Source organism: Pararge aegeria, chromosome 19 (genome assembly GCF_905163445.1).
Source record: "Pararge aegeria chromosome 19, ilParAegt1.1, whole genome shotgun sequence".
Lineage (NCBI taxonomy): Eukaryota > Metazoa > Arthropoda > Insecta > Lepidoptera > Nymphalidae > Pararge > Pararge aegeria.
In genome coordinates this window covers 1,782,001-1,806,493 of record NC_053198.1, presented here as the reverse complement: position 1 = coordinate 1,806,493, position 24,493 = coordinate 1,782,001, and the positions used below count along the sequence as shown (strand labels likewise).

The 24,493-nt window shown below is 37.2% G+C and overlaps 1 protein-coding gene across 1 annotated transcript in view; it reads left to right on the top strand.

The window, feature by feature from the left end:
• LOC120631968 (nephrin-like) overlaps positions 1-24,493 on the top strand; it is a 153,525-nt gene that overhangs the window by 54,378 nt on the left and 74,654 nt on the right. Inside the window, exon 2 of the mRNA XM_039901683.1 lies at positions 21,583-21,706. Within this exon, the coding sequence (XP_039757617.1) occupies positions 21,583-21,706 (124 nt within the window). The remainder of the gene's footprint in view (positions 1-21,582; positions 21,707-24,493) is intronic.

Genomic DNA, 24,493 nt, shown 5'->3' with positions numbered 1-24,493 from the left:
CATTGAGCCATACATAAGAAAGAACAGAAAAATCTATCGATGAAGTTACAATGTTAACAACATCATTAGTATTATGATATATGCTTACGTTTTCAGCCGTTTAAATTTCGCAATGCATTTGAAGTTCGAATAAACTCGAATCCACCGTGGTTAGGACCAGAAAAAGACGGCGCGTAACGAAACAATGTGACGCGTAACTGAAAAATATTACACTAAATTTTTTTCCAACTACGATAAAGAGGTTTCACTTCAAAATCAATATTTCAAGTAGACCTAATATAAGGTCTTTTGAAACGTAAAGTCTGTCTGTGTGTACTCTACTACCGGAAGAAGCCGGCGAGAAACTCAGCAGTTGCTCTTTTCCAACATCAACAATTTACATTTTAACATTCATTTTTCTGCCGTGTGAGCCGGATACTTCCAAGCAACCTAATCAATTGTATAGTAACTTCACTATAATAAATGTGTTTTAAAATATTCTTTAAACTTATGCATTGGTAGGTCATATTATAAAAGCGTATACTCAATCCCACAAATGACTTATTTACCTTTCGCAGATGATATGCAGATGTCACTAATTTATGACCATTTCTTGTAAGTCGACTTGTTGTATATCCACTTTTTGTTTATATAGACTAATATGTTAACTTACTAATACAATATTGTTATAAAACAACCAATGACAATCCTCTTGCTTAAAGTAGCACGCCCAGTGATTGGTCGTAATTCGCACTTTTCACAGACACGGGTAGGACGCTTCGGCTTTGTCTTAGCTTTAGTTCTATTCAAATAAAATGAAAATAATATTACAATTATTATTAATTACAAATGAAAATCAATTCTCAGTAAAATTCCATTCATTATGAGACAAAGCTAATTAATCATTACGAGTTTAATTATTAAAATTAAATAGAAACATTCACTAAAGGGACATTTATTTATTTGTTATATTAATTAATAAATCAAAACAATATGATAATGAATGAAAATCGCTAAGGATTTCATAATGAAAGGACATGACGATTAATTTAACACTCGAATACTCAGGGCATTTTTGTGACTTAAGAGTACTATACCTGAAAAAATTTACCTGCATTATTTTCTACTAAATTAACCTAAAAAAAAGTTTTGACGTGACAACGTCTTATAAATTGGTTTGCCGGGTGACACTTCAAGAAACTGCGTTACGCTCCGCTCACGTTATGCGCTCACAATGAGAGCGAGTGAGAGGCACGCGCCCGCCTAAGAGCGAGAGAGACAGACATAAAAAGTGAAAGGCACGCGTCCCTTTGTAGTAAACGCTGTTTCATTGTACGCAAATGTATTGCAAGTTATTGTATGTATATTTGTATGTATATTTGTATATAAATACGTATGTATGTGTAAAGGTAAAAATAAAATTTTGTTAATATGAAATTCAGTGCGAGATTCTTTGTATAAATTAATGTTTTAAATATAATTCTTTGTTTAAATAAATGTTTTAAATTGTTACTATTATTTCATCCTTCTTCCTACTATACGAATGAATATTCACATTAAAATTATTTTACCACTCAAAGTCGTTGTCACGTAAAACTTTCGCCCGTATACCGACTTTACAGGCAACCAATTTTCATATATGATTAGCTTCGAATTACTAAGTTATGAAATGAGTGGTGAACAATGTTGAAATCTTGAGGTGGACTTTACCAAAACAAAGGGCATACTTGCCTTTCTGTTCATCCAATACACGCCGCTCCTAGAGATTACTTTACTCCAAAAAACTATAGTTTATATAAACAAAAGTTTGGTTTGCAATTGATCACGGTAACATTTTATTTTATAATTTTATTCTCAGAGTCGCACGGTTGTTGGTAATGGCACTGCTTTTGAGAAAAATTCAGTGTCCAAGGAGCAACAACTTACTGAAGCATTGAAAAAGTCACTTCCTGGTATTACCTATGTGAGCGTTCAGGACATATCTGGAGGCTGTGGGGCTATGTTTGAGGCAAGGGATTTAATTTATTTTGAAGTTTTAAAATGAAATAATAAATAATTAAAAAAAAAATTATTTTACTTCTAAATTAACCTTAATTTAGAAGTCAAAAACTTCATTTATATTTATTGTTAGAAATTTTATTTATAATAACTCTGAAACTACCAGTAGATAAAATTATTCCATTATTGAGTTAACTTCACTTTTTACGAGCCAAAAACTACGTTTTAAGAGCGGTCAATACGTCCCGGTGGAATGGTTCAATGGGAGCTTAAAAATGATCCGATTTCTTCAAAATTGAACAACTGATGAAAATACAGCTTATATATTTTGCTAGTTTGGTAGTAAATATTACAGCGGATATACTATGCATGCTATTATTTTAAAAGTGCAAACTTAAAAATAAATAAATAAATATACTACGACAATACACATCGCCATCTAGCCCAAAGTAAGCGTAGCTTTTGTTAAGGGTACAAAGATGACTGATGATTTTTTTGTTATGAATAATATATATAAATAATTATAAAATACAAGACAGAGATACTGAAAAACATTATGTTCATCACATAATCATTTTCCAGTTGTGGGAATCGAACCCACGGCCTTGGACACTGAAAGCAGAGTCCCGGTCCACTCGCCAATGGGCTGCCATTGCCAATAACACTTTCAGTGGTTCTTCTTTGCAGATAAAATATCGCTCCAATGGGTCTTTTTTACCTAGTTACGCGTATTTTAGTGTTAAGGCTTAATTGTTAGTGACGACAACGCAAATTTTCAAAGAGAAAAGGCTCCAGTAAATGTCTGGAGTTGTCGAGGACCCTTTATATAAGCACTGGAAAAATTGTAAGCGAGCTCGCTATCTTTGTCCATTAATGAGCCTTAACTAAAATAATATGGCAATTAACAATTTTGTGGAACAAGTCACGAGATACTAGTAATTTCTCGTACTGCGTTTTTAGTCAAACTGGTCTTCGGGGGGGCAGTGCCGTGTAAAGAGGGTATACACAGGGTATGCAGATGATATAAAATGAAGAAAATCTCCAGTACGAGTTATAAATACTTAAGGTTAGGCTTTTGATAACTCTTACAATGACTATCCTTAAATTTTTTATAACCCGTACTGTAGATGTTCTTCATTTTATATCATCTGCATACCCAGGATCTCTTGGTCCATAGAAGAATATCCCAACCACTAGACCGTTAAGTGTTTGGAACCCTCGCAGCTTTAGGTTTAAGTTTGAATTTGACCAACGAGGCACTCAAGAAACCGATGAAAATAACCGCATTTTCATCTGTTTCGAAACATTGCGAGAAGCTCAAGGCACATCAAATACATTGTGATATAAAGCGGTCATTGCGAATAATATTATGGCCTTCAGTCACGAGTACTCCCTCATACATCAGATCAAAACATGGCGAAACAACCCGTATATATTGATATCCCTATCCCTACTAATATTATAAATGTCAATGTAAGTTTGTTTGTTACGCTTTCACGCAAAAACTACTTAACCGATCCTCATGAAACTTTGTACACATATTTTTGGTGTTAGAGGTAATATAGGATACTTTTTATCTTGACATTAAGCTCGGTACCTTTGGGAGAGGAAATGAAAGTATAATAATTATATTTGTTTATATAATAAATATATATTTATTATATAAACATATATTCTTTATATATTACTACGGGAAGGATAAACTTTGTATGAAAGAAACTTATAATTATGATTTATGGCGTAAAAATATTAAACTTATATATAGGTAGGTATGTACAAAAAAAGCAGTCTTATCGCTAAAGAGCGATGTTGTCCAGATTACCTTTAATATAAAGAACGAGTGCAAAATGCTAATATTGTTTATAATAATAAATGCTGACAAAAATGACAATTAAAACAAAAATACAAAAAATACTGTGAAAATAATGCAAAAAAAATTAAAAACAATAGTAAAATTTAAAATTTAAACAAATATCCAACTACAATCACAAACTTCAAAAACTAAAAATAAATAATTAAAACTAGAAAAAAAAAGTTTATTTCCGATTAACACTGCGATGTTGTTTCAACCAATGCCGGAAGAAGGGGACATCCAAGTGCTCGTACATTGCCCGGAGAATCTCATTATTAGAGCGACGTAATAGTCCCCAAAAGGAAGCTATTCTAGAACGTGCTAAGGCAAAGAAGTCGGCCAGTCTTGCAGAGCATAATGCATAAAACATATATTAAATCATTAAAAAAAACACTACACACACTATCATGTAATGATGTATTTGGTGATAATTTGATTTGAAAACACAGGTAAATTAACAGTGCAGTTTTGGGGAAATCTTTGACTAAATTCAATTGACTTATAATTCAAGTACCTTATTTGGACCAATGGGCCAAATCAAACGGAAAAGCGAAAAGAGAAAAGGGAAAAAAGAAAAACGAAAAGAGAAAAGCGAAAACAGAATAGAGAGAAGAGAAAATAATAATAATAGTAAGAAGGGCTAACTTGGCGAGGGTTACAAAGAAAACAGATACTTTACTCAAATAGACAACCAGGTCATACAAATTACAAACACTGCAGCAAACAATGCCATCACTACGCTAGTACTAATCCACGCTTATTCAAATAAAAGCAAGTTTTATTGACTCTTCTAATTGAGGGACGCAAATGAAAACTATTACTGTGTCCATTGTCTCATGCAATTAAATGTTAACATAGCGATGTGTTCCCTTTAATTACTGTACCCAAACACATATGAACTATACAATGCGCATATTTTTCTGTTTGTTTGTTACCTATGTTAAGGTGAATCGTTGAACCGATCATGGTGATATTTGGCACACTAGTCTACATCGTGGAAATAGACATAGAATGATTTTTACCCCGGAAAATCTGCTGGGATCAGTTAGGCTAAGTTTAAGTTATCCTTGGGATTAAAAAAATCAGCATATCGCTTAACTTATCTTCGTGAAATTTTGCAGACATTTTGTTTTCCAACTGGAGACGGCTATAAGCTAAAAACGAAATTTTTAAAAACCCAAAATAAACAGTGTAATGATAAAGTTGTTTCCCATGTTTTTGATCGCCAAAAGACCGATCAAAAATAACTACATTTCTATGTAAATAAAAATGCTTTTTCCAACATAATTTTCAACTTCCTTAACGGTAAGCTCATAATTTGTTTTTGGATAAAAATTGAAGTGAAATCTCACTGTGACAATATATTTCACTACTTGTCTCAGACGAAAAATATATCTTCAAGAGTTGAGAATGAGAGCTCTCATTCTCAACTCTTGAAGATAGAGATAGAGACGCAGAAGTGTCATTATCATCATCATCATCATCAAATAAACCGATTGACAACCACTGCTGGAGGTCTTTTGTAGGGCGTTCCAAAATCCACGATGCTTGTAGCCGTTTGTAACCAGCGACTCCCCGCAACTCGTTTGATGTCGTCTGTCCACCTGGTTGGGGGTCAACCAACGCTACGCTTACCGGCGTGGGGTTGCCACTCCAACACTGTGGAACCCCAACGTCCATCGGTTCTCCGAGCTATGTGCCCCGCCCACTGCCACTTCAGCTTCGCGACTCGTTGAGCTATGTCGGTAACTCTAGTTCTTCTACGGATCCCCTCATTTCTGATTTGATCACGTAGAGATACTCCTAACATAGCTCTTTCCATTGCTCGCTGAGTGACCCTACTTCTCTCTAATTCCATCGCTCAGCAGAAGTGTAATGTGATTATAATTTTAATAAGAGGAGGTGGCTCGTTGTATGATGTTTAAAATCTCATTGGACGAAAAATGCATTTAAAAAAAAACCTAATTAAATGCAGAAACCTATTAAATGTCGCAGAGTCTAAGACCCTCTCTCCCGAATATGGTGGAGTACCATTGCCAAAACTAATTCTGTCATCATTTGTAAAACGGCTAAACGTATCCGTTAATCTAACATAGATTATTTTATTTTATTTTCTGCTCTTATTTCCGTTGTCAGACTATTAGCAGATGTTTTTCTAAGATTTGGCGTAAAGTAAAAACGTTACACGTTTAATTAAAATATCACTTGCTTCAACGGTGAAGGAAAACATCGTGAGGAAACCTGCATGCCTGAGAGTTCGACATAATTTTCTCAATGGTGTATTCCAATACACACCACTGTGCCAGCATGGTGGGCTCTGTTGTGGGCTGGTAAAGGGTTGATGTGATGATAAACGTTACTCTAAATGAATTCTTCTTTAAATGAATGAAAACATCCGTTAATTTCACCGTGACGTGTTACTTTAGTGGACACAATCCCATGGTGTCGGTTAACGAATCGTAACTTAAAACCGCAGTTAAATGAGTTTCATCACGCGAATTGAAATCAAGTGGTCGAATATCAATCCTTTTTTTATCTTTTGAAGGTATAATTACGTCATTGTACTTTATTAATTAAGGTTTAGGTAATAATAAGGTCACGGGATCAAATTCCGTCGGTCGGCTTTTGTTTATTTAACCGCCGACGCATAAATGACGGGGTGTTATGAGTTTGACGTCACTGAGTCTGTGAGTGTGTTTCGTATTTCTCAAACGGATGAACCGATTTTATTTTGTTTTCTCTGTCTGAAAGGTGATTTAGGCAGGAGTGTTCTTAGCTATATTTCCCATAAAGATGGCCGCCACCACGAAATTGCGGATTACATATTTTTCCACAACTCCCTATAAAATGGCTCGGTTAGTAAAATAATATATACTAAATTGAAAGCCGGGTTTTTTTTATTACGAAAACGGTTACCACCATCATCTCACAATCATGTACACATTTTTCATTGTTTTTTCCGTTTGCTAAATGTAAGCATAAAAAGTGCTTCTGGCCTACTTCAATAAAGATATTTTTGACTTACTTCACTCTAAGAATTTCTACAAGAAAGGAAGGCTGTACTTATGTTCGTATGTTATGATTTATGTGGCTTGCTCTTTCACATAAAGATAGCTAATTTTTTGGAGGATATCTGGTATGGGGCTAGGGGTAGGGGGGGGGGGGGGGGAGGGGGGGGGGTATGGGGGCTAGCTAGGCTAGGCTAGCTTGTATGCCCTGTGAAGTGTTGCTCTGTTTATAGGCAATGGTTTTCTTTCAACGAATGGTGGATGACCTGTTCCAATGAATGTTTGTATATATTTACGCATATATATATATATATATATATATATATTAAAGGATTTTGTAACACTTGACCCACTTGTCACTTATTATGTTCTCTTCAGTTTGGTTGCCTGGCAGATATATCTCTTTTTAGCGTTAAGGCCGGCTTAATGCAGCTTATTCTCTTATTTATCCTCTTTGGATTATATGTTTACATATAATGAACAATGTTTCTTCACTTCTCCACTTCTTAATCATTATATTATCCTCACAACTTCAGTTGCGATAAAGTATACTTTCTTCATTTTCTTTTTTTCAAGATTAAAAAAACGAATGGAGTCGTCATTGTTAAAGAATTCCAGGATAGACTATAAAATCTGCGTCATGAAGAATTCATTTCTTTCATCACTTTGGTGGATGACCTTCTTGGCCTGTCAATTGTTACTAAAAAAAAAAGATTTTTCAAATCCGACTGGTAGAGATACCCTCTCATAATTTTATGGTTTAAGGTGTGTTATAACGTAAAGGTCTACAAATTGTTTACGTTATATTTCGCTCGGTTTCTATTTTCCTTTTGTGTGGTATCCGTATAAAAAGTGTAGGTAATCAATTTAATTATTTATGACTAGCTATTGCCCGCGACTTTGTCTGCGTTTGATTTTGTTTCTTTATGTGGCATTAAATTTAGTTGTAGATCTAAAAAAAAATAAAGTATTCAGTATCGCTAAGCCTTAAATGAGGGGTTTGCTGCTGTCCGCTGAGGAGTTCTGTCCTCCAACCACAGTTCGGGAAAATTAAACACATATTATAACCTCTATAGTACAAAAGTAATTATTTTAATCGGTTATAATTTGTCGGAGTTATGGTGTTAAATCGTCAAACACTCATCCCCATCTCCCAAAGGAACCGAGCTTAATGTCGGGATAAAAAGTATCCTACATATTACTTCTACTATATATTACTTCTATAACTTTCAAGAATATGTGTACAAAGTTTCATGAGGATTGGTTAAGTAGTTTTTGCGTGAAAGCGTAACAAACAAACTTACATTCACATTTATAATATTAGTAGGGATTTCTTTGGAAATGGCTCAATACTACAATATCATGTGGCTTGGTTGGCCATTAATCTTTTAATTAGATACTGTCGAGTGTGTAGACTTTCACAGATATGTATGTATCCGTGAATATATTAAAATCGGTTCAAATGTTTATTGTTGATTAACAAAATATTAAGCCCTCTACAAGTCACAGTTTGCTTCTCAGAATGAGTGTTGAGGCTGTACTCGACCACTCTGGTCAAGTGTGAATTGCGAGACTTCATGCCTTTGAGAAAATTATGGACAACTCTCAGGCATTCAGGTTTCCTCACTTTTAAACCAAGTAACTTTCAATTGATTAAAACAGATGAGATGGAATCAAACCAGCTCACGTACACAGTAGTTACTTTATTTTACAAATTGTTGTGAATCACTAATTTTACCTATAACACTTGTAGACTTATTCTAATCAGACAACCATCCAAGACACATTTTCTCTCCCCCAGTTTTGTACTTTCCCAGCAATCCCACCGCCAACTAACGTTGACCTTGGAAGAGAGCTAGGAATAAATGGTCAACTGACTTGACTAAAATTATACAAAAATACTAAAATTATTTCCGATTTAAATCAATTCATCATATTTACGCATAAAGCATTACACGCACATAGCTCCGGTTGAGGTCGAACCCCGGTTTCTCCGGGGGAGACTGATGTTCTAACCACTAGGGTATTATCGTTCCTTCTCTATCTCTACGTTCGTTTCTTCATAACTGAAGATCGCGGTCCTGGTGAGATCTCAACTTCGAGTGGGTAAACTTTCTCCATTGGCTTCTGTTGGAGGCCATTTTGGCGATTTTATAGAAACGGCACGAGTTGGAATTTTTAACTAGTCAGCCCATCTCGTTGGGGACCGGCTTCTAGGTCTTTTGCCTGTAGCTATTACTTTTTCCAGGCTATCATTAGACGAGGCCCTAGCGACCGATCAATGGCGGACTTTCCAAGCACCCGTTCTAGTAACTGGATAGAAGAGGCTACAGCGGCCTTTGGGCTATAAATAACTCCTAAAATGTCTTGTACAGAAGGCAAGGGGAATCTACTGCATTATGTTTCCAAGAGAGAAATAAATAGTTGATCGGTAAATTTCCTTACTTTTGTAATATAATATCATAGAGAGAATAGAGCCACTACAAACAGACTTGAAGTTTCATAAGTGCTTATTAATTAGGCCTACTTGAAATAAATGAATTTTGAATTTAGAGAATTAAGGGCTAGATCCATCCAGGTACCATTCAATCCGCGTTTTGAATCCCTTTAACCAGAGTATGGGATTAGGCATTCGAATTCGTATGTAAATTGTACGTGGACTTCCACTAACAATAAAATGTAGTACTGTATCGAATACCTTTGATCCCCGGCATACAATAAGATGCCTCCATAACATGATACAATTGCGTTGTAACTCATAGATTGCTACTTTACTTATTTGATATCCGTTCTTATTTGTTATCATAACAGTCCACTGTTGGACTAAAGGCCTCTCCCAATTTTTGACGACTTCCCTGGCGCAACGGTGAGCGTCGTGAATTTAAGTAGGAGGTCCCGGGTTCGAATCCGGCAGGGGCAATTTGGGAATTTATAATTTCGGAATTTACTCTGGTCTGGTCTGGTGGGAGGCTTTGGCCGTGGCTAGTTACCACCGTACCGACAAAGACGTGACGCTAAGCGATTTAAGGTTCCGTTACGATATCGCGTGGAAATCGATTAGGGGTATGATTACCATACTCCGTTAGCCCGCTACCATCTTAGACTGCATCATCACTTACCACCAGGTGAATTTGCAGTCAAGGGCTAACTTGTAGTGGAATAAAATAATTCAAAAAAAAGATTTGAATTGCCCATGCAGTAGAAAGTAGTAGTAGCACAGAGCACGCTGCTGTCCGTTCTCCGTTATATTTCCTTAGTCACCTCGTACGACACCCGTGGTTGGTGTCAGTGACAACTGCATCCTGATCTGGCGACTCGCCATACGGCTAATGTTTTAAGCATATACCGAAAGTCGAATTGATATTATAAGAACTGGGTTTGCTGATCTTTATTCTCAGGACCAGACTGAGATTAAAGAAGAAGCCGTTATAGCCCAGTGAGTACTCGGCACCCTGAAAGTTTAGTTGAGGTCCAACTTAACTTTCAGGGTGCTGAGTTCGCATCCCAGCAAGCACCTCGAACTCTTCTAAGTTATGTGTGTTTTAAGTAATGAAAATATCACTTGCATGGTGAAAGAAAACATCGTGAGGAAATTGCATGCCTGATCTCAAAAGTGTGGAGTCCACCAATCTGCACTAGGCCAGCGTGGTGGACTCTTCGACTTTTGACTCTCGTTCGACCCGTGCCCTCCACTGTGGGCCGCCAATGGGTTTATATAATTTTGATATTTTACTAAAAACTTGCCTTTGACTGCAATCCCATACATCTAAGATGGGTACGGGTTAATTAGTTACAGGTGTGGCAGTTTTATTAAACCCATAGTCCGAGTCAATGTCCACGTGGCACCAACGCTAAATCGCTCTTCAGCATGGTAGCCAAACTCCTAACATAAATAAATAAATAAATAAATAAATAAATATACTACGACAATACACACACCACCTAGCCCCAAAGTAAGCGTAGCTTGTGTTATGGGTACTAAGAAAACCTAAAATTAAAAACGCTAATACCTAAAATTAAAAACGCTAAATTAAAAACGCTATAATTGTGATACATACGTATCACAATTATAGCGACAAGTCTACTAAGATAAGACAATATCACGACTGTACAGTAATATTCGACAAGCGTCAAGTGATCTTTTGCGACAAACAACAACAAATTACAAATCCAAAGTTTTTCAAAATGGTTCATTTTTAGTATAGAAAAGCAATGGATGCCAAACTATATGAGAAGGTCGAAAATGTAAATAATATTTCGTATTGGTTGGTTGGAGACCGTTCAAATGAAATTACCATCGCAAAGTCCGTTTTTAATCGAGGAAAAGTCCTCTGTTTTTGTTAATAAATTTATTTTTCTCTCTTTTATGTTTCCTGGTGTCGTTTTACAGGAAAAATAATATCGGAATGTAATTGTTCTCGCTAAAGCGACGTCCATGGGACATTCATTTGATTAATTATGATGTGAAAAATTGGTTTTATGTAAAATCGATATAAGACTAATTATTGGGATTGGCAAAATATAATGCATATACATACTACTTCACGCCAGCAACTTCTTCTGCGTAGAATTTCTGATATTCCATCGTGCCTATATCAGCATTTGCATCTCCAGACTGCAAAGTACAGGTTAACTTGCTATTCTATAAACTTATATAAGGTACCTCTTTTTACCCTGAAGCAAAACTTTCAGAAAAAAAATAAAAAAAAATTGGAAAATTTAGAACTGTTATATAAACTTTCATTCTCTAATACACCCATTTATGTTTAGTATTTAAAACACATTTTTCATATTTTTTAACCCCAAATACCAAGGAAATCTCCTGGAAAAAGCGTGTCAAAGTTTTGTAGGCAGAAAATGAAGTATTAAGTAAGCAATTATTCCTTGATCACTAAAGCTGTAGTTACAGCTATAGGTGTTTAAAGTCTCTAAAAAATTCAAATTTCTTTGTTTAATCGTTTAGATTCTGGATTGTCTTTACTACTCTTTGTAGATATTTTTATATATATATATATATATATATATATATTACGCTTATATATATATATATATATTATTAGAATATTAATTATATTACTTTTATGTATTATGTGTATAATATAATATCTTCAAATCGTTAACTCTAGTTTTTCTACGGATCTCTTAATTTCTGATTTGATCAAGTAGAGATACTCCCAGCATAGCTCAATTCTTCGCGCGCGGAGTGAGTCCAAGCCGTTCTTATGCAAAAAGTAATGCTTACTGTGTCCATAATCCGGCTACTTTGCAATGTGATGGGCAAAGTTTGTGAATACGGGCATGAGAAGGATAAAATTAATTTATCGCCTGCCATTAAAATTCCTCGCACACTACATTGTCACTTTGTTAGTAAAGCAAACAATGTTATAATTAAGGAACAAACCACAGCGCCACGTGGTCCGTCTGCGCACTCGTAATTTATCTCGTTAAGCCAGTTGCGCCGTCAAGGAGAAAATTACAGGCAACTCCTCCCGGATGCAACTTAATTATATTTGCCTTTGGGACAACGCACGCGTATGTATGAAGTTTTCTACCGCTGGTTATACTTCGGGAGATTTGGAATGTACTAATTAAAAATTAATTAGTACAGTTAGCTTCGTCCACAAATTTTGAGTCACTCGGGCGAGTTATGTTCTGTGTTTCCCTGTGGGATTAAATCCTTAGGAGCACAAAGTTACTGAGATAAGCAAACGGTAGTATTTGCGATCAACAGGCGTTTGATATGTGAGTAAGGAAAGGTTAAGGAGAACTGAAGCGAAAGTGATGAAGCCAGGGAAGAAATGGCCGAATTTTTCAGTAAAGAAAATGAAGTGAGAGCATCCGGTGCATAAACTAATAATATATTTAATTCTGCATGTAAATACTAAATTGTACACCAGAAACTTATATATTAGTACCAAAAAGGCGAATGTCTTCCAGAAATCCTTCAGGCTAGGGAGATATTGAAAGTAGGAGTGGTAGGTATTGTATAATAAATAAATAAATATACTACGACAATACACACACATCGCCATCTAGCCCCAAAGAAAGCGTAGCTTGTGTTATGGGTACTAAGATGACTGATGATTTTTTTTTATGAATAATATACATAAATACTTATAAAATACAGATAAACACCCAGACACTGGAAAACATTTATGTACATCAAACAAACATTTACCAGTTGTGGGAATCGAACCCACGACCTTGGAATCAGAAGCAAGGTCGCTGCCCACTGCACCAATCGATCTAAATAATATAACCATATTTGAAATTAATTCTAGTGTACGGTATTTATCTTAACAGTAAGCGGATGAGGTCGTGAGGGACCGCTAGTAATAATATATTATGTGTGTGTGTGTGGATGTGTGTGGATTCGAAATGTTAGTAGCTGTGAACCTTACGGGTTTCAACAGCGTCACCGGTGGGTCGGGGCGAGCGCGTAGCGTCGCCTGATGAAGGGTTTTGAGCCCTAGGGCTCGAGGAAAATCGGGGTGACGTCTACCTAGGGGCGTCTCCTGCGAGACTCGGACCTCGGCTTAGGCGGACGTCGGAATTTGGTGGACTGATCGGACGGTGATTAGTCCGTACGTCCCCGTGGCCGTGGGTTGAGTCCACGTCCGGGTGACGTAAGAAATCGGGGACCTCGTCTTCGCCGGCGAAGACGCTGTGTCGTGGTAACTATGTCGTCGGTGTGTAGCCCTAAAGCCCTAGCATAGGGAGCGTTGTCCGTCGTTATGTCGTCGTCGGGGTCGTCAAGGACGTGTCTCGGTCGTCTCCTATTAGGATCGACGTTTGGATTGGGCGTGTATGAACACGCCTTCACCACTAACGGGTTGGGATGAGACTCGGTTCTCTTAAAGTAACTTTTAGAGAGCCGTTTAAAATAACTAGCTATCGTAGGGAGGTCTAGGTCCCTATGAAGGTCAGAGTTGCGCACGAACCACGGGCAGTTGGTGGCCATGCGCATGAATTTGTTTTGCAGCTTTTGCAAGCTGCTAAACGATCTGTGCGGGAGATGTGCAAACACGGGACTCGCGTAGGTCATTATAGGGCGAATACAGATTTTATACAAGGTGACCTTGTGTCTGAGGGACATTTTACTTTTGCCGCTAATCATGGGGTAGAGACGACTTAGCACAAACGCGGCCTTTTTACGGACCCTGCGAATGTGCGCTGCGAAGCTCATACGCTTATCGAAGGTGACTCCTAGGTACTTGACTTTATCTTGCCAAGGGACGGGGCGCCCGTAGAGGGTTAACTGTTTGCGATTCCATCGGGGATACCTTCTGAAACCAGAGAAGAGCACCGCTGCGCTCTTCTCCGGGTTCACCTCGATCCTCCAACGCTGGAACCAATCGCCTAGGCGGTCGACCGCGTTCTGGAGGCGAGCCCTAATGGTGTTGGGATTAATGTCGGTGGCGTAGACGGCGGTGTCATCCGCGAATTGAGCGATGTGGACTTTATGAAAGTCCTGTGGGATGTCGCTAGTGAAGAGCGCATAGAGCAAAGGGGAGAGCGAGGAGCCCTGAGGGACTCCCGCTCTTATCGGCCTGGCAGTGGATAGCGTACCGTCTATACGGTAACGGAAAGTGCGGTTCGTGAGATAGTTCCTCAACAGGTGCACTAACCTGTTGGGAACTCCTAAATGGTGGAGCTTGTAAAGCAAGCCTTCGTGCCATACTCTGTCGAACGCTTTAGCCACGTCGAAGAATATAGCGCCGGTCGGAATGTAGCTCGTTAGGCTATGGAACCCGTGTAGGACGTGTTCCGTGAATCGGTGCGCCTGATGGACGCAAGAGTGTTTGGCTCTGAAGCCGAATTGCTGGTCGTTGAAGAGCTTTCGCTCCTCTACGACTGCCTTTAATCTATTCAGATATACCCGCTCAAACACCTTTGCCAGTGAGTTGAGTAGGCTTATGGGGCGATAGCTAGTGGGAAGATTGCGGGGTTTGCCCGGCTTCGGGATACCTATTACGTTTGCTTCTTTCCACGAGTCGGGAAAGTAGCAGTGTGCCAGGAATGTGTTGAAAATAACAACCAGTAGGTTTATTATTTCACCGGGGAGTAATTTGAGCGTTTTGTTGTTGATGGAATCGGGACCGGGGGCTTTTTTACTGTGAAAGCCCTTGATAATCGTATGAACCTCCTCGCAGGTCGTGGGTGGAAGAGGGTCACCATCGGGGGGCAGGGAGAAGAGTGTTTCGAGTTCGCTTTCGACTTTCAACACTTGGGTCCTATCTATTGATATTGTGCTAGGGGAGCATTGTGCTTCTAAACTATCGGCCAAGCACTCGGCCTTATCGATATCGTCAAAGGCGGGCGGTTGGTCGGGTCTAAGTAACGGTGGGGTTGCTGCGACTCTATTACTTCGTGAGAGAGAACGGGCCAGCTTGTAGTACTCTACATGCGATGGCCTGAGCTCTCCCAAAAAGCGGTCCCATTTATCGTCGCGTAGTAACTTGAGGTTATCCAAAAGTTCCCTTTGGGCCTTCCAGAGAAGTCTCCGGTTACGTCTGTTTGGACATTTGTCATGGGCTCTTTGAAGGCGGTTCTTATTAGTGATCAACTGTCTAGCTTCGTCCGGGAGAGGCCTACGGACGGGTCCGATCGGCATTACCCGGGAGGAGATGCTGACAGAGTGACCGATGTGGTTAACCAGGTGCTGTGAGGCAACACGGGCGTCTTCTAATGAATCTATGGTGTCAGGGATTCGAGAGAGATGCTCCGATTCTTTCGACTTTAGATGCTCTGCGAGCGTCTTGTAGTCGATGATCGTTCGGGACGGGGGCGCCTCTGTAGGCAGGGGACCTAGCTGGAGCTGAACGGGACGGTGGTCTGAACATAGTTCGGATAACACTTCCAAAGAGTATACTTCCAGAGCGATATTCTTGAGAAGTGCTATGTCTAGTATGTCCGGTCGGTCGTTGAGTCTGTCGCTGTTAGGGAAGCGGGTCGGACTGAATATATTATGGCAACACGTTACCACGTCAAGCCAGGCTGACGCAGCATTAGAATGTTTCACATCAAGAAAATAAACCTCGAACCAATGAAAAACCTATATGAAATAGACCGAATCGAATAACAAGCAAATAGAAGGAAATGCAAGAGTAGCATAAGGAGACAGATAGCAATAATATTATAATGCAACGAGCAGCGAACACTAATCTATACGTATACGATGAGGTTCATTTACGGAGATAGCATTCAAACTTACTCCGTCGTCGATATCTTTGTCCCCTTCGACCATAGATGCTAACGAATTTGTAGACACGTCTTAATTGGAATTTGATGAATTTAATACGTTTCCGTAGTCAGTAGCAAAGTTTGCAAGGTTTCTCTCGTATTACTAGTAATACGTGAGACTACTAACAAATAGTTCTGGTTTGTGATATTGTTTTATTGTTTAAAATTTTGAGGAATTAAATTGATTCTCCAAAACTACTTGGTAGAATTGTATTCGTTTCTAGGCGTAAATCCCTCCATTTTATTTGCCATTAGTCAGATCAAAATAGGCTCTTAAAAGCTTTATTTATAAACCTACTCAAAGCTATAATAATAATTTCTCGGATTTATATTTATTAGAATCTTATTCTTGCTCAGTTAAAGAAACATCTTTATTCTAAATTCTAACTTGTTCTACGTAAAGGTACTACTTATGTTTTCATATATCCCCTTTGATGGATAGTGTTAGTAAGGATCTTCCCTTATTAACATTGTCTATCAACAAGATGTGTTTTTTTTTAAAGTTTCATAATCCCTATCCCTATCCCTATTAATATTATAAATGTCAATGTAAGTTTGTTTGTTACACTTCCACTACTTAACCGATGCGCATGAAACTTTGTACACATATTCTTGGAAGTGTTAGAAGTAATATAGGATTATTTTTATTCCGACATTAAGCTCGGTTCCTATGGGAAAGGGGATGAAAGTGTTTGACCATTTTACACCATAACTCCGACAAGTTAAAATTATAAACCGATTAAAATAATTATTTTTGTACTATAGAGGTTATTTTTGTGTTTAATTTTGCCCAAAATGTGGTTGGAAATTGAGGACAGAACTTCTCAGCGAACATACTTCTGAATACTTGAATTTTTTTTAGAACTAAGGCAACAGCTAGTTAAGTTATAAGTTTGCTTTTAATGTATTCGTATGATTTATTAGCGGTTACTTAATTGTGTTGTTTTCTTTGTACCAATTTTAAGTTTTAAGTAAACCATAGTAACCAAGTTTGGGCCATAATAAACAAAATAAAACAAAAAACTAGTTTTAGGCGGAATTGATAATTGTATATACAATGCAATCGGAAAATATTTTATTCTAAAACATGCGTGATTTTTTTTTTTTTTTATCTGTAAAAGTAATACGCAAAATATTTTGTATCTATATATCTCTTAAGTGATAGACTGTTTGTCTTAAATACCCATATAAAAAAGTGTGTGCGTGTAGCCTAACGCACGATTTATAATTTATTATTATTTTTTTTATAAATTGATGAAAGAGTAAAATGTTCCTGGGAATCCGCCAGTCTATTTCAAATTAATTAATATCATTTTCACATTTTAAAAATATTTTCATTTGTTAAATAGAATAATTGAGAGTAGAAAATTGAAGGTTAGATCAGCACATGTCAATAAAACCTTGTCATTAAATATTATAGAATGTCGCAATCGTCAGAAAATTTATTAATTATTTATTTATTACAAAAGTTATATATAAACAAGTATATTTAGAGATATTCAAAAAACTTCGCAGTTTAAAATATTTTTTAAAAACTGTTGATTTTGTATTCACTTTGATATTCACAATTGATCCATTTGAAAATATTGGAAATAAATAATCCTAATTGACTATTTGCCACTAGTTGGCTTATAAGTCAAGAACATACGTATGCTTACGACCAATCCAAATTCTTCTTCTTCTTCTTTTGATTTATGGCTATTAAATTTAAATAGCGGACACTACACAGACGTCTGACGTAAGCGTCACTTCTGTCAGAAAAAAAATCTGAGTTACTCCCTAGTCGCGCCTAAAGAAGTTTTATTTCAATAATTTAGAGAACAAGTTAATTTGTCGATTGTGTCACTCTCCCATTTAAAAGTACCTGTGTCTAACTTGTCCGTAGGTCTATGGTGGGTCCCCGATACGGTTGTTGCAAGCACTTCAAGTTGCGCATTCTATTTGCATTCAACAATACTGCAACACTCATTTTTGCTCTTAAGTAGGACATTTCAATGAAGCGCTGTTGAAACAGTGTATCGATTGTTGATGGCTTTGTTGGGAACGGCTCCCGTTTTGTTGACGCATTGTTTACGTTGTCGCAGTGCAAGTGACTTCTGTACGCCATTGTTAGTGTTGGCGCTTTTTGTTGAAGCTGCAACATTGTTATTGGCGATAGTTTATACTGGAATTTTCCCGGCTTTTACGTGTTTTTTTTTAAATTCCACTACAAGTTAGCCCTTAACTACAATCACCTGGTAGTTAATGATAACGCAGTCTAAGATGGTAGCGGGCTTACGCTACTCAGTTTCTACGCGACATCGCACCGGAACACTGAATCGCTTAGCACGTCTCGGTATTGTGGCTAAAGCCTCCCACCAGACCAGACCAGAGAAAATTTAGAAATTATATATGCCCAAATTACTCCTGTCGGAAATCGAACCCGGAACCTTCTGCTTAAAATCACAGGGATTCAGGGAGGTCGTCAAAAAGTCGTCAGTCGTCAAAAATGTTACGTGTTAGTAGTAGAGCTGATTGTGACAGAGCTCGTCTTGGGAAGTATCTGAAGGGCGTGGTAGCCGGAGTAATTACAGGCACATAAGTTTAAACAGTGAAACAGGAAGCAGTGATAGCGTAGTGGGTAAGGCTTCGGATTTACTTTCGTGGAGACCGAGTTCGAGCCCCGGCAAGCACCACTGACTTTTCGGAGTTAAGTGCGTTTATTTAATTTAAACAATTTAAATATCATATGCTTTAAACGGTGACGGAAATCATCGTGGGGAAACCTGCATGCCTCAGAGTTCTTCACAATGTTCTCATTGATGTGTGAAGTGTACCAATCCGCACTGGGCCAGCGTGGTAGACTACGGCCTATGCCCTTCTCATTCTGAGAAAAGATCCGTGCTCTGTAGTGGGCCGGTAAATGGGTTGATAATAACAATAATATATCTTATAGTGCTAGTCGATCGATCAGTGCGCCGTGCAATAATTGTTGACATAACTATTCCACATGACGATAATCTGGTGAAAGCTGAAAAGGAAAAAGTATCTAAATACTCGGACCTTGCTCACGAGATTACCGCCATGTGGAATGTTGAGTCGACCGTTGTTGTTCCGATCGTCGTTTCAGTCAATGGTCTTCTCGCGAAAAGCTTCGACCAACATCTCAAGAAGCTTTCGCTTGGTTGTTGGATCAAGGGTCGGATACAGAAGGCAGTAGTCCTTGAAACGGCTCAGATATCTCAGAGTCTCTCATCGGGCGATGGAGAGGGCTATGCTGGATATACGTGATCAAATCAGAAAATAAATTCGCAGAAGAAGATTTACCGATATAGCGCAGCGAGTCTCAAAGTTGATGTTGCAATGGGCGGTTCTCAAAGTTTAAAGAACCGATGGACGTTGGGGTTTCAAGGTGCTGGAATGTCCGACAGACAAGCGAGTTCTGGGATCTGCTGGAAGCATTATTATGATATATATATTTTACAAATAATTATGGTGATGTGTAAGTTATACTACTGTAAAGTTTCATTAAAATCCTTGCAGTAGTTTGCGTGAGAGAGTAACAAATATCAATCCATCCATCCATGCAAACTTTGACATATATAATATAAGTGAGAAGTATTAATCTAAAATATTATGTATTCACAATAGGATATACATTTTACGAAAACGTATTCAGGGATTTCCTAATAATTAAGTCGATATGTGGAGGTACATTTTAATTAAAGGTATCCCGTTTTGGGTCCTGTAATTAGCTTGAAAGGCATTAAATTATTAAAAAGCAGGACCAATTTAGAACGGAGTGGGCTAGTGATATATTTTTAATTAAAGTCACTGGGCGTGCCCGTCACGGGTTTATGACTTAACAATTAAAATACTTGATGACTTGTGTTATTAGGTCTTATACCTTAGTTTATTTACTGCAAATTCAAAATCAAATTCTTTATAAAATTGATAAATATATGGTAGGTACTAAATCTTTATATATATATTTCTTGTGTGCGTGTGTATGTCACTGAACTCCTCCGAAACGGCTGGACCGATTTGAATGAATTTTTTTGTATGAATTTGGGTGGCACCGTGAATGGTTTAGATTCACAAAACAGTCCGACAGATGGCGCTGGGGTCCGCTAGTACTTTTATATAGATGTTATAATTTTTTGTTTAACGCACATTTTGTCGTTCACATCGACGTCCAAATATTGAGGTAAATTAAAAAGCATAATATTAAGTAAAACGTCAGTAAAGGTAATTAGGTATATATATCTAGTCAAATATTTTTGTTACACTAAAAATTCCTTGACTGAATAAAATGTATGATTTAAACTTCTTTATTGCATAGTAGGACAGGAAAAACTAAGAATACTTATAAAATATTATAGGCAAAAGGCGACCTTACCTAAACCAAAGGAATACATATAAGAGATGGGAAATACACATAAGAGATGGAAAAAGATAAATGTATTTCTCTTCAAATGGATAATCTTAATTTTTAATAGTATTTACTTTGTGAGAACTTTAAAAAATAGCTCGGGATGTAAAGCTACAGCCCAAGGGTGCATTCCAGGGGTGCATTCCACAGCGATGCAGCTTTTTAGTGAAGGATTCAGAGTAGATTTGAGAGGTATATTTCACAGGAATATATAATACTCAATCCCAGCTTTTATGTTAACGAATTTAGTTATCAATGTCACCTCAAAACTAATAGAAACAAATATGTATGAAAGCTTCGAAAGTGGTAAGCATGCGTCGCCTTCGTTGATAAGAACAAATTATGTATTGAATTTTAATTTGATTAAAATTTTGTGAATCATTCATCCATCTTAAAATGTTTCCATTAAAAAATTTGTAGATAAAACGTTGCTAAGGTTTCACCGTCCCCTAAGGTGCTAAAACACATTCACAGCTCGTCATAATACGATTGACATTAAAAATGAGATGGACTTAATATTTCATTTGCTGAAGCAGCAACGATAAAGTGAGCATATATTGCGAGTCTATAAAACCATTTCGCACACATCTGCTTTTGAGGAAATTGACTCCGAGAGTCATATTGCAAAGGTTCTTATTCAATCTCATCGTTCGACTGAATGAGGCTGTGAAGCTATCAGATTCTTTTATTGAGATAATAAGTTCGGATTAGGGTTCGAACACGGATGTAAATTTAAGAAAAAAATGCGCGAATCGACTAGCTTGCAGTCTCTTTTTAATACTCTATGTTCTCCTCCCATAATGAGAAGGGGTTAAGGCCGTAGTCCACCACGCTGGCCCAGTTTGTATTGTATTGTTGGACTCCACACACCTTTGAAAACATTATGTAGATCTCTCAGGCATGCAGGTTTCCTCACGATGTTTTCCTTTACCGTTAAAGCAAGTGATATTTTAATTACTCAAAACGCTCATGCTTATCACAACAACGCAGTAGAAAAGTAAGAAGTGCGGTCTGGGATTCGAACTCGGCCCCTCGAAAGTAGACCTACTCTAATCTTTACCTATAATCAATCTTCCATATTTTATTTGCAGGTATAATACAAGTCTGGTCAGCACCGGGTGCTGAAACCCGCCTGCCATGCGATTTAGCTGCTTCAGTCCACGAAGTTGCCATGACAATGTGGTTCAAAGATGGAGACAGGATGCCCATATATACGTAAGCCAATATAATATTGCATGCTTCAACGGTGAAGGAAAACATCGTGAGAAAACCACATGCCTTAGAGTTAACCATTAAAGTGTACTCAAAGTAATCCGGACTTATTCACGTTTGGTGGAGTATGGCGCTTTATAATGATGTTAATACATTTATACAACACTGTAAGTACACCATTAAAAAAAAAAATTTTTTTTTAGACTGTCTGGCTGAGTATGTTTTAAGAAATTTATTACAATGTTAAATAAATAATAAATAAACTACGACAATACACACATCGCCATCTAGCCCCAAAGTAAGCGTAGCTTGTGTTATGGGTACTAAGATGACTGATGAATAATTATATGAATAATATACGTAAATACCTGTAATATATAGATCAACACCCAGACACCGAAAAACATTCATGTTCATCACACAAACATTGTCCAGTTGTGGGAATGGAACCCACGGCCTTGGCTCAGAAAGCAGGGTCGCTATCCACTGCGCCAATCGGCCGTCAAATGTTGCATTGATAGGTCTTAAATTACCTTTGGGCTTATGATACCAAAGCGTTCACTCAGTCTACATAGGTCTGGGGCTTACTACCATATTTTTGACATTCTTTTTTCTTAATTATAATCCTTACGAGCTGTTTCCCACGTTCTTCATCAGCGTTTATTAAGGGGTTCAATATCGTGTACATTATTCTTATAGTCAAGCCATTTCATATGATACTAATATTGAGGGAGTTGTGAAAAAATATGTAATTCGTTATTTTGTGATTTTCACCAAACATAGCTAAAAACAATCCCGACGAATTCACCTTGCAAACAAAAAAAAACTGGTTATCCGTTTGGGCGCTGCGGTGCCTCACACATACACACACACACACACGCACAAACAAGCACACACATACACACATACACACATACATTTATTTTATTTTATTTATAGCTTATGGTTATGGCTTAAAAGCCAGGATTAGGATTCTCGGGACAAATTTAAAATGATATTGCTTTAAGCCAGGGTAGTAACCCCCTCTTATCGCTGAATAAATTACGTAAAGGCAAAAATACATTATGACGTTCATTTATTAGATGCGCTGACGATAATGAGAAATACCCAGTGGTTAGATCATTAGGAGTTCAAAACTGTTGCGAAATTGTTCAAAGACGAAAAGTCCAACGGAATAACAATTCTATGTCCATTTATAAAGTGTCTCTCATTCAGTGAGACACGTTTTAGAATGCGGCTCATTGTGACTGGTCCACATTTGCCGGCTGCAGCTCAGTGCGGCACGTATCGGCTCCATTGTCGCCGCTGATTAAGCTATTCAGGGACGGAAACAATAGCCTTATTAATTAACGCCAAGGCAGGGTTTGTGAGTGTTCAGCTTAGTTTGATTTCGAATTTTGGACGATGCACATTTACTTCGATATGAGGATGGATTTTATGGTTGTTTCGAGGAAAGTATCTGCATTAACAATGGCGCTACGTAAGGAGCCAAGTCTGTTATTACAACATTCCGTAAGTGGTCGATCAATAATAATAATAATTATAATTAAATAATAAAACATTTATTTACAGAATTAATAAATCCCTATCCCTATCCCTACTAATTTTATAAATGTCAATGTAAGTTTGTTTGTTACGCTTTCACGCAATAAGTACTTAACCGATCCTCATGAAACTTTGTACACATATTCTTGGAAGTGTTAGAAGTAATATAGGATACTTTTTATCCCGACATTAAGCTCGGTACCTTCGGGAGAGGGGATGAAAGTGTTTGACGATTTAACACCATAACTCTCACAAATTATAACCGATTTAAATAATAATTTCTGTACTATAGAGGTAATATTATGTATTTAATTTTGCCCAAACTTTGTGTAGATCTGTTAAATGTGGTTGGAGATAGAGGACGGAAATCCTCAGCGGACAGCAGCAAACCCCTCCTTTAAGGCTTAGCTATACTGAATACCTTAAATTTTTTAAGAAACTAAATTCAATGCCACATCAAAAAACAAAATCAAAAGCAGACGAAGTCGCGGGTAGTACTTACATAAATCATAGCTTAATACTATGTTTGATCAGATCAGTTTAGGTATCAGCATACCTAAACTGATCTGATCGGATAAAAACATATACGTGTTTCTTATTTATGTTTATATTTATATACACAACGTGTAACATAATTACTAAATAATATTGAAGTATGCATAAGTATATTTAACAAGGAATCACCCTGTAAAATATTAAATCAAAAAAAGCATATTTATTTTTCCATACAAACGAATTCAATACATTTTAAGTGTTTACTTATGACTGGGTTATTGAAGATAAAAGATCGATACGCGAGTGGTACCTTCGCTAAACGACGCGTACCTAATAAAGTGACAGGGGTCCCATGATTTTAATTGGGTAGGTATGTGATATGTGATGTTAGGGCTGTATCTAATTTCTTTCAGTATAAACCATGGCAATGGTTTACGCCCAAACTATTAGGTTTTCGGTTTCAAAGATAAGTTTCGGAGACAGTACATAATGTACCTCTAAAGCCTGTGAAGTATTATTTAGATTTTCATTTACACACATACTTATATATTTATATATTATATATGTTTATTTATTTATTTTTGACAATATATATTTATTAGTACATTTATAGCACTGTCCTGCTTTCTTGTCACAGGTCCTGTAATTCAAAGGTTGCCTGTAAGAGAATGCTTGCAGCAATGAGGTCGCTTTTGCATGCCTACATTTTTTAATTTATTTGTTGTTTTTGTTATTTTTTGTTATCTGTAT